The sequence below is a fragment of the Anneissia japonica genome, unplaced genomic scaffold (assembly GCF_011630105.1).
Source record: "Anneissia japonica isolate Jap-2015-1 unplaced genomic scaffold, ASM1163010v1 scaffold6417_len956965_cov193, whole genome shotgun sequence".
NCBI lineage: Eukaryota > Metazoa > Echinodermata > Crinoidea > Comatulida > Comatulidae > Anneissia > Anneissia japonica.
Genome location: NW_022713977.1, coordinates 103,755 through 118,895, shown reverse-complemented (window position 1 = coordinate 118,895; position 15,141 = coordinate 103,755). Strand labels below are relative to the sequence as shown.

General features: G+C 33.3%; 2 protein-coding genes across 2 annotated transcripts in view; both read left to right on the top strand.

The window, feature by feature from the left end:
* LOC117108842 (extracellular matrix protein 3-like) overlaps positions 1–10,736 on the top strand; it is a 58,464-nt gene extending 47,728 nt beyond the window's left edge. The window contains exons 3-5 of the mRNA XM_033251011.1: positions 7,958–8,104; positions 8,673–8,903; positions 10,582–10,736. Of these exons, the coding sequence (XP_033106902.1) occupies positions 7,958–8,104; positions 8,673–8,903; positions 10,582–10,736 (533 nt within the window). The remainder of the gene's footprint in view (positions 1–7,957; positions 8,105–8,672; positions 8,904–10,581) is intronic.
* Positions 10,737–12,522: 1,786 nt separating this feature from the next.
* LOC117108830 (extracellular matrix protein 3-like) overlaps positions 12,523–15,141 on the top strand; it is a 31,961-nt gene continuing 29,342 nt past the window's right edge. Inside the window, exon 1 of the mRNA XM_033250984.1 lies at positions 12,523–12,688. Coding sequence (XP_033106875.1) covers positions 12,523–12,688 — 166 coding nt within the window. The remainder of the gene's footprint in view (positions 12,689–15,141) is intronic.

Genomic DNA, 15,141 nt, shown 5'->3' with positions numbered 1-15,141 from the left:
CATTTTGCAACTCGCAACTCGCATTTTGCAACTCGCAACTCGCATTTTGCAACTCGCAACTCGCATTTTGCAACTCGCAACTCGCATTTTGTAACTCGCAACTCGCATTTTGTAACTCGCAACTCGCAACTCGTACTGAAGTAACACTCTTTGTGTTACCAGCCAAACAATTTGATCAGAAATACCTTGTAGCATAAAACAGTTTGAACAAGAATGTTTAATTCTGCTTGGTCTAAATATGGCCCCAACATAATAAGTGTTCTTAATTTAGAAATTAGATAGACCTATTTAGATTCTGAGAAAGTAAACTGATTTATGTATTTTTTTTTATTAGCATAATAAATATGAAGAAATATTTTTTGCTTCATGTAGTAGCTACTAAGAAGTTCATTTCCCAGATACCTGAAGTATAGAGATTTTAAAAAAAACCCAGTTTCAAACAAAATTTATTAAAATATTATAACATTTAGGTCTGTTTATAGACAGTTAACATTCAAGGAGGTCTTCACTAAAAACATTCTGCTAACAATACGATTTATTGTTCTTGTAATCTAATCAGCATGTCCCTGCATATGTATTTTATTCCCATATATTGTACTTTTCTGCTAATTTAGAGGTGGAAGCAGAGTGTACAATGACCTGTGGGTTGATATAATTGTAGGTATATATAAATTACTGGAATCGAAACAAAAGGAACACATATAGGGATGTCTAGTGGCACCTAATCAATACCAGATTGTCTATATATCCCGGAAGTGTAGGACTTCAACAATTTCTTGATCTCGCTTTTTCTCATCTGTGAATTAGTATAGAATTGGGGCTCTGTCCTACTTTTCCAGATATGATGGAAAAGCGTAGGCCTTACTTCCACATGCCTAGAAAAAACTACTTAAGCCATATAGAATTATGATGTTCAACAGTTTTTGGTTTACCTTGTCGGTGTATTTGTTAGTTTAGAGTTAGTACAAAAACTATTTATGGGAACATAAATCTTTCACCTCTGTGCCATTTTAATAAGTAAGTTTGCTTGGAACAGGTGGATCATGAATAAAATGGCATTGAAAAACTTCCCTAGCATGAACCTGAATAGTCCAGGCTAACTTTTTCTGATTAAAGTGAATTCTGCCAGGACTTGATGTCCTAATAACTCCAGGCAAAATTTATTTTTCAATGGCCATTGGAATGAAATATTCATTAAGTTCTACATCAGGGATTGACAACAATATTAACATTCTTAGCTAGTTTTTATGTTAGTTTTTATGTTACTGTACTAGGAATTTATTAAAAAATAATTTACTGTAGAAATGTTGAGTTATTATTTTAAGTAATTCTTTCACATATTACAGGAGCTTTTAAAGCAAAATTATTTTTTGGAATCCTTTTCAAGGTTATGTAAAAATAAAAGTAAATTTCAAGCCATTTCCAGTTACTGTAGTAAATAAACCATTTGAAACTTGGAAGCAATTTTGTGTATTAATATAATACTAGGTTTCCAATTATAGTAGTAAAACAAAATATAATATTGTTAAAAACAATACAGTACATGAATTCAAGATTCAAAATAACTTTATTGCAAATTTAAAGAAAATTTTAAATGTTCAGAATAATTCAATGAATTTTCGTATTGTAGGGTACCGTAAATCTAACCTAAAAAAAAATAGTGCTTGTACCTACATGTTAAACTTTTAAACCATGTTGCAAACATTTAGGACCTATTTGTCACTATGCATCTGTTGATAGTTATCATTGGTGTATTAATAGACATGGATGTTTTTATGTATCCCTTGTTTCCACTGTTGTGTCCTCTCATTTATGAGGGCAGACACAGTTCTTGCTTAGAATATTGGAAATGGCAATTGTAATACTTGTGGGATTATGCTGATCAGCTTTTGGATAATAGTAGTCGGTTTTATTTAAAAAGACCACTTTTTTACTCTTCATATGCAGGTCAACAGATCATCTTTTACTTACCCTACAATATTAAACCTTGTAGACCTATTTAATTGTTATGGCATAAAGTATGATTATATTATCTAGACCCAGTCTTGAAATATTCAGCTTCTTTTTTTCTAATTGGAAATCAAATCTAGGTTTGTTTGAACAGTATTAGAACTTTCACATATGATCTTTACAGCGGATTAATAATGATATAGTAATTATTATAATTAATATTTTTTCTCATCTTTAATTTTAAAATATTTTACGTACAGTATTAAGAATAAAGCATTTTCTCATTTCTTCAAACAATTAAAAAATTAACATATCGGTATGTACATGCTGCTAGGGCGGATGCATGATTTGGCAGTAGACGATGCTTGAGAGTCCAAGCCACCTCAGCCCCCATTGTTGGGGGTGAGGTTCGAAAAATTTAAAAACGTGGACCTCTGGGTGCTCGGAAAAATTGCATTCTCATACCTTAAAAATCTTATCGGTAGTTCATATCAACGATATAATACATAAATTGTTTTTCTTAATACAATTGAGGATGATGTGATCACACCGTCTGCACCCCCCTGCATCTGCCCCAGTGCCCTACCTGGCAAAATATCTCTCCTATAAAATATTAAATTAGGATACTTTAAACTGAAGCTAAAACTTTGAGGTTTTTCTAAACTCCATTCTATGTATTCATATTTATCTTTGTGAAAATGATTTTTCAATAATAATCTGTGCCATTTAGATTTCCTCCATACAACATATTTTTATCTTTAGTGAGTGAATCTTCCATGCAATTCTGTTCCGTACAATATAAATCAAACCCAAAGCTATCATCAACAAACACATTGGCACCATGATAACCAATGACTCAGAACTCTTTATACCATGAACCTTTTGAAATATCATCAAGTTAATGTTGTTTATATCAAAGAGCACAGTGTTTGTTTGCCCTGTGTCTCATTTTCTTCAAACTTCCTAGGCCTTTTGACTGTAATTAAAATCTAGATGTTTTCTCGTTTAATATTTTCTGCCAAAAATTGGAGTGTAAGTGTGTCACGATGGCAAAGGCTTCCAGGGGCTCACTTTCCCCCCTTCCCAACCCTTTTGGAAAGAAAAAAAAAGTATAGAAAGAAAAGAAAACGAATATATATGTGGTTCTTTGCGGGTGTCTAGAAAACAAAATTCACAGGGAATTCCCCCAGGCCTCCTAAGGTAGTGTTTTTTCTCAATCGTCCTTCCCCTTTCCGACATCTCTGGATCCGCCCCTTGGTTTTGGTACGCGTAATGAACTTTTCCAAAAAGCGACTTGAAGATAATATTGTTCAACCACACTGAACTTATATAATTCTATTTACAATATTAAATATAAATCATCAAGTTAATGTTGTTTATATCAAAGAGCACAGTGTTTGTTTGCCCTGTGTCTCATTTTCTTCAAACTTCCTAGGCCTTTTGACTGTAATTAAAATCTAGATGTTTTCTCGTTTAATATTTTCTGCCAAAAATTGGAGTGTAAGTGTGTCACGATGGCAAAGGCTTCCAGGGGCTCACTTTCCCCCCTTCCCAACCCTTTTGGAAAGAAAAAAAAAGTATAGAAAGAAAAGAAAACGAATATATATGTGGTTCTTTGCGGGTGTCTAGAAAACAAAATTCACAGGGAATTCCCCCAGGCCTCCTAAGGTAGTGTTTTTTCTCAATCGTCCTTCCCCTTTCCGACATCTCTGGATCCGCCCCTTGGTTTTGGTACGCGTAATGAACTTTTCCAAAAAGCAACTTGAAGATAATATTGTTCAACCACACTGAACTTATATAATTCTATTTACAATATTAAATATAAAGTTCATAGAATTTTTTTACTTTTCTGTGTTTTTATCCTTGAATGTTTTTACTATTGATTACTTTCAGAACGAATAAATGAAAAAGTTTTTATTTCTTGTTTCAATGTAATATCAATACCAAGAAATTCAGTGAGAAATTGACATAAAATTACCTGTAGTATAGTAGCTGTAAATTTAATTGGTAGTTCAGCTTGCTTTCAGTTAAAAAACAAACCAACCCAGTATGGCCTACCCAACTTGATACAACACAACTGTAAATCAATACCCACTGGGATATTTTCCTAAGTGAATGTTTAGGTTTTGTGCTTGTAGCCCTAAAGATATTTATCTATAATTTGTCAATTACATTTATATTTGAGTAATAATACTGAGAAGTAGTTAATACTAATGAAAACAATTTTTTTACATAAAGTTCTCAAGTTTTATGTAACCACATCCTGCCCATAGGTGAAGTCCAAGGTGGTGGTCTTAATTTTATTGTAACTTTGTTGTTCATTCACTGATTTCTACCAAGTTCAGGCAATGACATATATTTGCTTGTGGTTGAAAGCTGGTTTCTCTAATTTAAATAAGGATGGTGCTTTCCTCATCAATCCAAAGTTCCAGGTTCAAATCCTGTGAGATACCCAGGAATGTAGGCTGGTTTTGGCCTGGGGGAGATTCGAAAAAAGAGAATGCGGAATTAATTTTCAGAATGTGGTACTAAATCCCTATTCTAATGAAAAGTTTTTTAGTATTTGAACCCGCTTAAAGGAACTAATTTTGCTGCCATTGGGGAGGGGAGTGTCTCCGCACTGCCTGCATCTACCATCCTATGCCCCATGATACCAAGAAGTTTTGTAGACTTTTTTACTAAAACTGGTAGTTAATAGTTTACAATTATAGTATCAAAAAAGTATTTATGTTTTCCGAAGCCCTGCCAGCTCAGGTGAGCTGAGGTACGTGGCTTTAGTTTGCAGTAGTTGACATCATTTGGTACGGTTTGGCTTAAGTTTCCTTGGCAGAAACTCTATGATATTGGCACTCGCATTATATTTTCAAATTGTTTCTATCATTCCACAAGTTTTTAAAAATAAACAAAATGTAAATTGACCATTGTTATCTATATCTATTAAATCTAAATCTATGACAGGTGTTAGTACACAAAACCATTTCATTATTACTCTGGAGTCATATAATAGGTATATAAGATTAATTAGAAATATGATCAACCGCTTGACATGCAAAATATTTTCTTCTAGATTTCAATTAGTTATTACTTTGGAAGTAAGCAAATGTAAATTGACCATTGTTAATATAGGTGCTAGTACACAAAAGCATTGTATATGACTCTGGAGTTATATAACATGTATATAAAATTAATATGAAATATGATCAAGTGTTTGTCATATTAGTCCACATATCATAGTCGATACATGATACTGGATGCTTGCCCTATTTTGTCTGCAGTGTAACAGTATCGGATTTTGAGATTTTATCAGTAGTTTTTAACTTTTTTTGAACAGTACAAAAAAAAATAATGTAATAAGTATAGTATATGGATAAAAAGGTACGGTACCTGGTAGTTGTGAATAATTTGGAGTGGAATTGGGTAGAGCTGATTCAGCTGTAGTATTGGGAATGCATCCCGTGGTGCTGTGAGGTTGCACATTGTGAATGAATGATTCTGTTTCCAATAACCGGGAATATAATTACAAACTACATGATTAAATGCATACACATTTAACTCAACAGTTATTTTTTTTTATATCCTTTATTTTTGTGCCCTCATTCTTTTTTCAAAATATTAGGACAAGAAACCACTTGAATAATGCATACAACTTAAAAAGCCACATAGTAAATATAAGAATAGTGAAATTAACAATAAATTATTTTAAAAGATGTATTAGCCAAAGTTATCCCTTATCCCTTCCCCAATTTTTTTTTATCCCCATTCATTTTTTAGCTTTTTCAAGGCAGACTACAGAAACTGTTGCTTAGATCCAGTATACTTTATAATCAATTCATCAAATGTAGGCCTTGTATAGGCTTAAATAATATATGGATATAACATTTTAATTCTTGCAATTTTATTTGTGCTATTGCAACTGAGTAGACATAAAACTACTGGAATTTACTGTAGATGTTACTGTATAGCAAAAAGGATGCAAAATACTGATTTATTCCGTCCTACCTAAAACCCTGGTATAATCTACAGTATGTACTTTATTTATAACCTCAAACCAAGAAACTGTTTGTATAATCTATAGGGAATATAATATAAAGGGCAAATAGAGTCCATATTTAGAAAAAAAAATAAATAGGTTAAAAAACCCAGTTTTACTTTTAGATTTAAAGAAGGTCAATAATATAGGTTCCTACTTGCAATTTGATACCCACCATTCAACTATTGATACTAGTTATGAAGTGAAATTGTCAAATCCGTCTGGTTGTTGAATATATCAGATATATTTCTCTAATATAGAGATCTACACTAGCCCACTAAAACATTGTAATGTATTGTATATTTTAGGAATGTTGTTCACTGGAAGATAACAGAATTATGCTCAAATGTGGCATAATCATACTCAACTAATAAAATTAATTAAACTATAATTTTTTGTAATGAATCAATTGTTATTAACTAATGAATCTGTCAATTTTGAATTCTAAATAATATTCTTTTCACAACACTTTTTCATATTTACCTGAAATCTAGAAAAATAAACTTGAAAATTAATTAACATTGAATTTCTTTTTAAAAAACATCAACTACGTTTATCACAAAATGGCAGATCATAACAATTTAATTCTCAGTAACACTTAAAGCACTACAAAAATCCTTAATTGATTCTCAGCCAATTTAAAAGTATGCAAAATAATATTAAGAATATTATTTTTTGGCTGATGAAAACATTTTCTGTAGTTCTACATTCTTTAAGAAAACCAATGATAAATGTATTTTTTTAATATACAAATAAAAAATTCAAATATTGAGATTTTTTAGCCAACCCAGACAGTGGACCTAAATGATGTGTATCTTTAAGATTCACTTTTCATCCAATGCTTCCTGTATTTGCATCCAGGTCCCATAAAGGACAGGTGACATATAAACCGCTATCATCAAAATGTTCTCACATATCCTTCCTGTATCTTTTATAAACTTCCCAATTCCTTGATTTTTTCCGTTCAAATTATATTCCCATCGATCATTTTGGGCTATCAAATAAGTTTCATGTTTCAACCTCTGGTGTAGGTGAATTGCAATTTGATGTGTATAAGAGACAGATATATATTATATTTGAAATCTTTAACTTTAGGACAATTTTTCCAATTTCTTAATTCTAACCAGCCAAGGCATATTAAGTTATGTTAATTATCATGTCAGTTCAATTCCTAGAGGCCATCTCATTCATGGAAGGAAAGCATGTATTTATGCATCTACATGTGGGTAGGATTTAAGTGTTAATAGGCCTGGGATTTCTGTTTTGCAAAAACCAGATAAAGTCTAATTCGCAAGTGTACAGTTTTAGCTTTGTACTACTTGGCACGATACAATTGAGTTAACATTTCACTTTATAAACCAGTTTTTCAAGGGGGAAAAAAAAAAATCAATTTTTTTTTCTCTGTAATGACTTCATACTTTTTGTAAGTGATAAATGATAGCATAGCTGTGCTGTTTAAACATATGTTATGTTCAATGCAGAGCCAGCTATTGGGACAGTTGCAACAGTCCCACACAATTTTTCTAATGGTCCGCAAATAATTGGTCCACAAATTGTCCGAAATAATTGTCCAAATTTTGCAATTTTATGTATAAAGCGAGTTACTTTTTGAAAAATTGGTCCAGATTTTTCATATTTAGCCTAAAATGGGTTAACTTTTAAGAAAATGGGTCCACATTATTTGAATTATTTTGCACGTAAAGTGGGTCTACCATGATATTGTCCCGCACTGTTTGAAAATCATGGCTACGACATTGATTAAGTTTAATTTTGTTTGTGCTGAATTGTATATTATACCCATGTGTTATGCTAAAAAATCAACATTGAGTAAGCCAAGTAAAAACAAAAGTTAGTTTCTCTTCCAAACTCTTTGAAAAATGGATGGAAGTGGCTATATTTTGGCTGTCATCTTGTTGAGTGCTAAAACCAAAACATTAGAAAACTTACTAAAATTTATGTTGTTATTGTTTTATACAGGTGGAAATACTTTGTCTAATCAACCTTTCCGTCTTAACTGGGCCTGGATTTCATTGGATTCTGAATACTACAAAGTGAACGAAACCGACGGCAGTCTCACTGTGAAACTTAAGCGTAGAGGTTATCTTGGAGAAACATCTTTTGTTGGTAAGGATAATAATAATAGTGTAGTTTTATATACAGTAGTGCCAGTATCCATCAAACAAGGTGTTCAAGGCGCTTGATATGTGGACTAGGAACTCAATCAATGACTTTCTTCACCTCTAATGGTCCCTTTGTGTCTGTGCTGTACCCAGTCACCCGGTACCAGCAACTCTCGTAGTCCATCACAGGGGCTGTCTCTACCAGTACACTGGGGTATCCCCTTACTCGTCTCGAATGGTGTACTGGGTCCTGTACAGTGCACACGAGATATTGTATACACTGAACCTACGGTTTATAGTCCTTATCCAAGAATACTTTCTGAAAAATAACTTTATTTGTAAATTGCCATCAATTTGATGATGAATAAAACTGAATTGAAGTGAATTTAATTTGTTCTACCACAAAACAATAGGCGAGCGAGCCATTTAAACCAGCGCCGATATTTTGGCTGTAGCTTGCGGGGCCCCTGCTAACCGCTCGGCCATTTGACTCCCTATATCTTGTATTCAACAGCTAAATGAATTTGATTTTGATTTTTAAAACTGGTTTATTTGTAATTTTCTGTCTTTAGGTATCCAGACGGAAGATGGACAAGCCATTAAGGGTGAAGATTACCATGGAAAGTCTGGAAAACAAGTCCAATTCAACCCAGGACAGACTGAAGGCTTCATGCGCATTAAGATTTATAATGATAACCAGTTTGAACAGTCTGAGGTGTTCAGTGTTCGCCTACACGATCCTGTCATGGGCGCCCTTGAGTTCCCTGAAGTGGCTTTCATAAACATCCTTGACCCTGAAGACGGTAAAGAACAATCATTTGATAATTTAGAAATTACATGATAAACCCCATTCAGACTATCAAATAATTTTTTACAAAAACATGTGACATAAATAAATATGTATATTGGCATAAATATGGTCATGATGACTTCACCTCATGACTATGTATATGCACATCATGGCTATATATGGGCACATCATGACTATATATGGGCACATCATGACTATATATGGGCACATCATGACTATATATGGGCACATCATGATTATGTATAGGCACATCATGGCTATATATGGGCACATCATGACTGTATATGAGCACATCATGACTGTATATGGGCACATCATGACTATATATAGGCACATCATGACTATATATGGGCACATCATGACTATATATAGGCACATCATGACTATATATGGGCACATCATGACTATATATGGGCACATCATGACTATATATGGGCACATCATGACTATATATGGGCACATCATGACTATATATGGGCACATCATGACTATATATGGGCACATCATGACAATATATGGGCATACTGTCAAACAAAATTTGATAGTGTACAGAACTTTAGATATTATGATTTACATTAAAGTGTAAAGAACATGAATGTGGACAGTTAAGCATGGCCTGCTATTAGTCCCATGTGCAATAATATGCAAGTCAAAGAATCAGTACACTCTTTGGAAAAAAGCAGAGGTGTCTGCCAGGATAGGACTACCAAGTAGAAGAACCCCACTGGACCTTTACATTTATTATGTGTCATCTTCGTTTTAAACTAAAGAAATCAAATCCCATCCAGACATATGGTTCTATGTAATCATATATAGGGCCTGCCTCATGTTTATTTAGAAAAACTGTCTGTACTGTATATATTTTTGTAGTTACTAATAGTAAAAGTTAAAATTTAATACAAAATCTACTTCAGCCAAGTTCTAGATTTTCCAAATTCTTAAAAAGTGTCTGTACATTCATGGTATTTTTAACAGTACTGATTTTAACTTCACATTGAACTCTTCAGGACATCGGTAGAGTCCCAAGGTAATCTGCTCCCAAAGCTCATATTAAGTAACATGAATCTGCACTATCCCCAACCTATGTAATATAGAATTGGGGTCAAATGTCGATGTAGCAGTAATTCATCCATATAAATCAATATGAATTCCTGTGTCCTTGTTCATACTCCAACAAAGTTAAATATGTTTTCCCATTTATTCTGAATTGTTAGCATTGCTAAAGCAATTATATTCATTCATAAAATGATTGAACTGTTAATATTAATAATAATAAAGTTTATTAATTCCATAAATAGTACTAGCATCACTATCCATTCTGCCAGATTGTATATTAAGTAAATCTTAGCTACACTAAGAGTTTGTCTTGTGTCAGACTTGATAAGAAATGTTGGTAAGACTTTATCTGAAGGATTAAAGCCTTGTCAAACTTACAACAAGCATGAAATGCCACATGCTTTGTCTGAAACTAGCATAAAAAATCTGACAAACTTTCTGATAGAAAAAATTTATAATTGTCTGAACCCAGTATTTGGATAGTGTAGGCATGGAACCTGTGTTAGGTTTCCATTTTTCTTTATTGTTTGATAAAATATATTATCTGTCATCCTTTCTCTGAAATTTCTAATCATAACTTGTTTCCTTCTCATTTTGTTGTTTTTGTTTTTTAGAATCCACTGTTTACATTGATGTTGCTTCTCCATACTCTGTGACCGAGGATGTCGGCGAATTGCTCGTGCCCATCAGACGTTCTGGAGATTTGACTGATGAACTGATGGTCATGTGTTCTACCATATCTGGTATGATCCATAACAGTTTTATCTGATTATTTATTTATTGAACATATTTATACAGGATAACATATCAGGAAGGCGTAATAGCCTGTTTTGTGATACAAAATTACAGTATAAAAATCAACAAATTGTTTATTAATAAAATTTAAAATAGACCTAATTTGCATAAAAATCTTAATCTGAAACACAGAATTCATACGATTTTGTTAAAGTACATGGAAGAAGTTAAAATCACAAGATGACTACAAGTTTTCCTACTTGTTTTTATGGAATCACATTTATGCACAGTCATTCCTACTTTCCCCTGTTCTTTTTAATGTACTCTTCTTTTAGAGGTACGGGTCTCCCTCCAATAAAAACCCCCTCTATTAAAGATCACCTCCAATTTAAAACCACTTTTTTGTGGCCAAAGTTGAACGTCTGTCTTTTATCATAAGCTGTTCCTGCCAATTAGACTCCCCTTATTGGAGACCAAAGAACATGGTTTTTGTGAACCCTATGAAAATTTTCCCTCTATTTAAAGACCACAATAAGTGATGTTAATACAATTTTTTCTATAATGAATTTGTTATAATGTGATATGCACATAAATATATTATAACCAATGCACATCATAATATTTAAAGACGACTTTTAGTGCTGGTCTTTAATTGTGGCAAGGACAAGTCAAACCAGTCACTCGTCGCAAAAATCAATTTTGAGTTATTAATACAGTGTTAGAATAGTAAGAGTAAAATAATAGCTATAAAATGGTAAAAATATCATTCAAATCGGACATTTCCTTATGAAGTTACAAGCATTTAACCACACAGCTGTTTAAAGAACAATATATGAGAAATTAACCGTCAAAGTTTATGATTTCAGGCATTTCTTATGCAGAAACTATCTTTAAATCCTTAAAAAATATTGTTTTAACATTGAAAATGTCGAAAATAACAGCATAGAATGATGTGTAGATATATAAAGGTTAGTTTCGTGCAATAAAATAGATTTTTAAAAATTTGACATTCCAGCATGTTTTGGCCATTTTCTCTGAAACATGATTTGCGACGAGTGACTGGTTTGGCTTGTCACAGCCACAATTAGAGGGATTCTAATTAGAGACCTAAGCTCTAAAACCCTGGTCCAAAAAGTGGTCTTTAAATGCAGGGAGACCTATAGGCCTACCCCTGTATTTATAAAATTTTAAAGTAATTTTAAAATTGAATTAGATTAATTGTGAGAATTGTCGTTTCCTGATTTAAACCAAAACAATATTATGCTGTCAGTTGTTATCTTTTAACAGAAGCTAGACATTCACCAATAGTCATTTATTTTCCTTAAGGGGGGGGGGGAGCTTCTGACCAGGGAGATCTGACCTTCTGGCCTTTGCTAGCCTCTAATATAATGCACTGCTTTATGAACAGATATTGATGTCTGGTCATGAAACCAGATGACTGGCCTATACCAAGTAATAAATTATTAAAAATATTTGGCTATAAATTACTTTCCACTCCCTAACCCCCATGCTTGCATTGCAGACAAAACACTCCCTCTGGACAAATATTTTTTTTGAAATTTGCCAATGATGCATACTTTAAAGTTCCTTGGTTTCAGTCCCTAGGTAGGCTCTACAAGCCTGGGAAGGTTTTGACCAGGTGGCCAAATAATTTAACTTTATTTGCTAGTGTCATAACTCCAAGGTAAACTTAACAGCATATGATCCAAAGTTTTGCTCATGGCTTTATTTTATTTAGTTGATTGATTAAATTGATTGGCGATCATTAAATACTTGATTTACAAAAAGCTGTATAATGCCTGTCTCTTATACACATCTAGATGTGTATAAGAGACAGGAGCCTGGCTTTCTGCCGCATTAGAATAATCGACGACTCCCTCTACGAAGATGCAGAGATTTTCCAGGTTAAGCTGTCTAACCCAATGGGTGGCAGGATTGGCTCTCCAGCAGTGGTTGATATTGAGATTGAGGGCGATACCAATGATGGTAAGTGAGGAAACTGCTTTCAAAATGTTTTATTGATCTACAGAGGCAGATTCAAGGGGGAACAACCAGCATGGGCCCCATAAATTTTTCAAAATTATGAAAAAAAATAAAGAAAAAAAAATTATATTCAGATTTAAGTCTGAGATTGCCATTTCCGGCCATCATAAATAAATTTTCTTACCTCAGCGCCACCCCATGGTTGGGGACTAGATTCTCCATTATCCCTGGGTGCAATCTATTTCAAATTCCTGGATCTGTCACTGATTTAAAGAAATCACTTGATACTGATTAAAAATATTAAAAGTCAAGCTAAAAGGACCTGTGAAAGGATAAGTGACCGATAAACAGTAATAGAGTGAAGGAAAGGATTGATGTGTCCACAGAACAACAGTGGTTGAAACGAAGGGTTAATGACATTGCACAGACTAAAAGAAGATATGCCTGAAGGAGTGGTCGGACAGTTTATTGTCAAAGACACGTTTAAACTTCGTTTCTGAGGGACAATGAAGTTAAGATACAGCCAGTTGTAATAATCTAATCCTCTATCGTGGCAGTAGAGCATTTTGAAGACCAACCACAATAAAAGAAATTTTGGAATTTGAACTGCATGCCCCAAAGGAACCACTTGAACTTTGTTAAAACCTACACTAAACACATATTCAGGGCTGTCAAGTGGATGTGTAAATCGGTCACTATTCAGCTTCGGGGTCCACTTATTTCTTCATGGTCTATTTCCAGCGTCATGGTTAATTTAAAATAGTTTAATTACATAGGAGACATAAAATTTGTTGAGATTCTTTTCCTTTTGCAACTAACACATCTGATTTGCAATGAAATACACAATCGCAAGACAAAATTTTCTATTTGTCATAATATTTCATCGGAAGCATTTGATAAAGATATAATTTGATGGACATTGTTTAAAGAATCCATTTTTTCCAGTTGATTTCACCCGTGAGTACACTTACTAGCATTATTTTTGAAAACTAATTGAAGCCTTGCGATTAGAGGAAAAGTTACGGGAAATTTAAAAGTAATATACTTAAATCTTTCCAACTCAATTAGCTGCTTAATATCATATCAAAACGCATTGCCAATGAGTCATATGTATGTCTTAAGAAATTAGCAGCTAATCACAGTTGGCATTTCAGTTAATGCAAGATCTGCAGTGTATTTGATGCTACTGGAGTTAACTTGAGTCTTGTGCCATTCTGTCCTAGCAGATTACACGACACAACCTAGCAGACGATGCAGAATATTAAATTCTTTCATCCATCAAATTACATTAGAAGAACAACTTAAAAGGAATAAACATTTTTTCCAGTTGGGATGATTCCCACAGGAAATCAAATTTCATGTTTTATAACCATAACGATCATAAAGACGGGGAGGAGGGGGGTAGTGACGTGACATAGGTGTAGTAGTGACGTCACGATTACAGCCTGCTAAGCGTTAAGACCTTCAAAAGACCGCTTATAGCAATCTGCCCTATTTGATCCAATATTAAATATTTTGCAGAATTCTGTTTATGTTAATGTTGCTGAAACATCAAGTTCCTGTCAATTTTTTCCCCCTTGCTGGCACCCCCTCTATTTTCTCCACTTCCTTTTAAAGAGTTGATTTAACATATTTTGACATCACTAAACCCTATGTTAGCTTGGCAGGTGTTTCCTTGGATAGTTCCTTGAACCCCTATTCAAGTGAAATGTAAAATAATGAAGTCTTCATGTTGTATTTTAGTCAAGTATGACTTTACCGGACATGGTACATCATCATAATTTGTTTAATCAAATGACTTCAGATCCTGTGCACATAGCATGCACGTGTCTTATACATGAGTGCATTGATTGGTTAATAAGTTCTGTAGGGCAAGCCAAGATAAAGCCTGCTAATCTATGTTAATTCTGTCAAGTCATATCGTTATCATTACTCCTGCTTCTAAGTAGATATAAGCCATTATGCTGGATTCAATAGAAAAATAAAACATTAAACCATTACAAGTACAGTTCCAACAATGTGCAAAAAAAAAATCTAATGATATGTTCATTCATAAGAACACTAAAGATTCATTAAGTTATGGGAATAAAAAAAATAACTTCCTGGAAACATAGAATCATGTAGAAAAAAAAAACAAAAGAAAGTCTAGCCATAAGTTAATTCATGGTTTTGACTCATTTACCCACCAACCCACCTGCAAGCATAAGAAGCTAATTTATAGTTTAAAATGGCAAAGTTCCTTTCTCTGGGGCCCTCTGTGTGGCAGTGTATTCTATATTCTCAATTGTATCAGAAACTAAATTCATCATTATTTATGTCATATATCAGAATAAGAATAAAATTCCCAGAAGAATCTTAACAGGTAAAAAAAAACAATGAAATTTAAAAAGTAGGATCAAGGTGAACCATACTTTAATAAGGTCTACAAACTTGTGTATGCAAAAGAAGAACCGGTG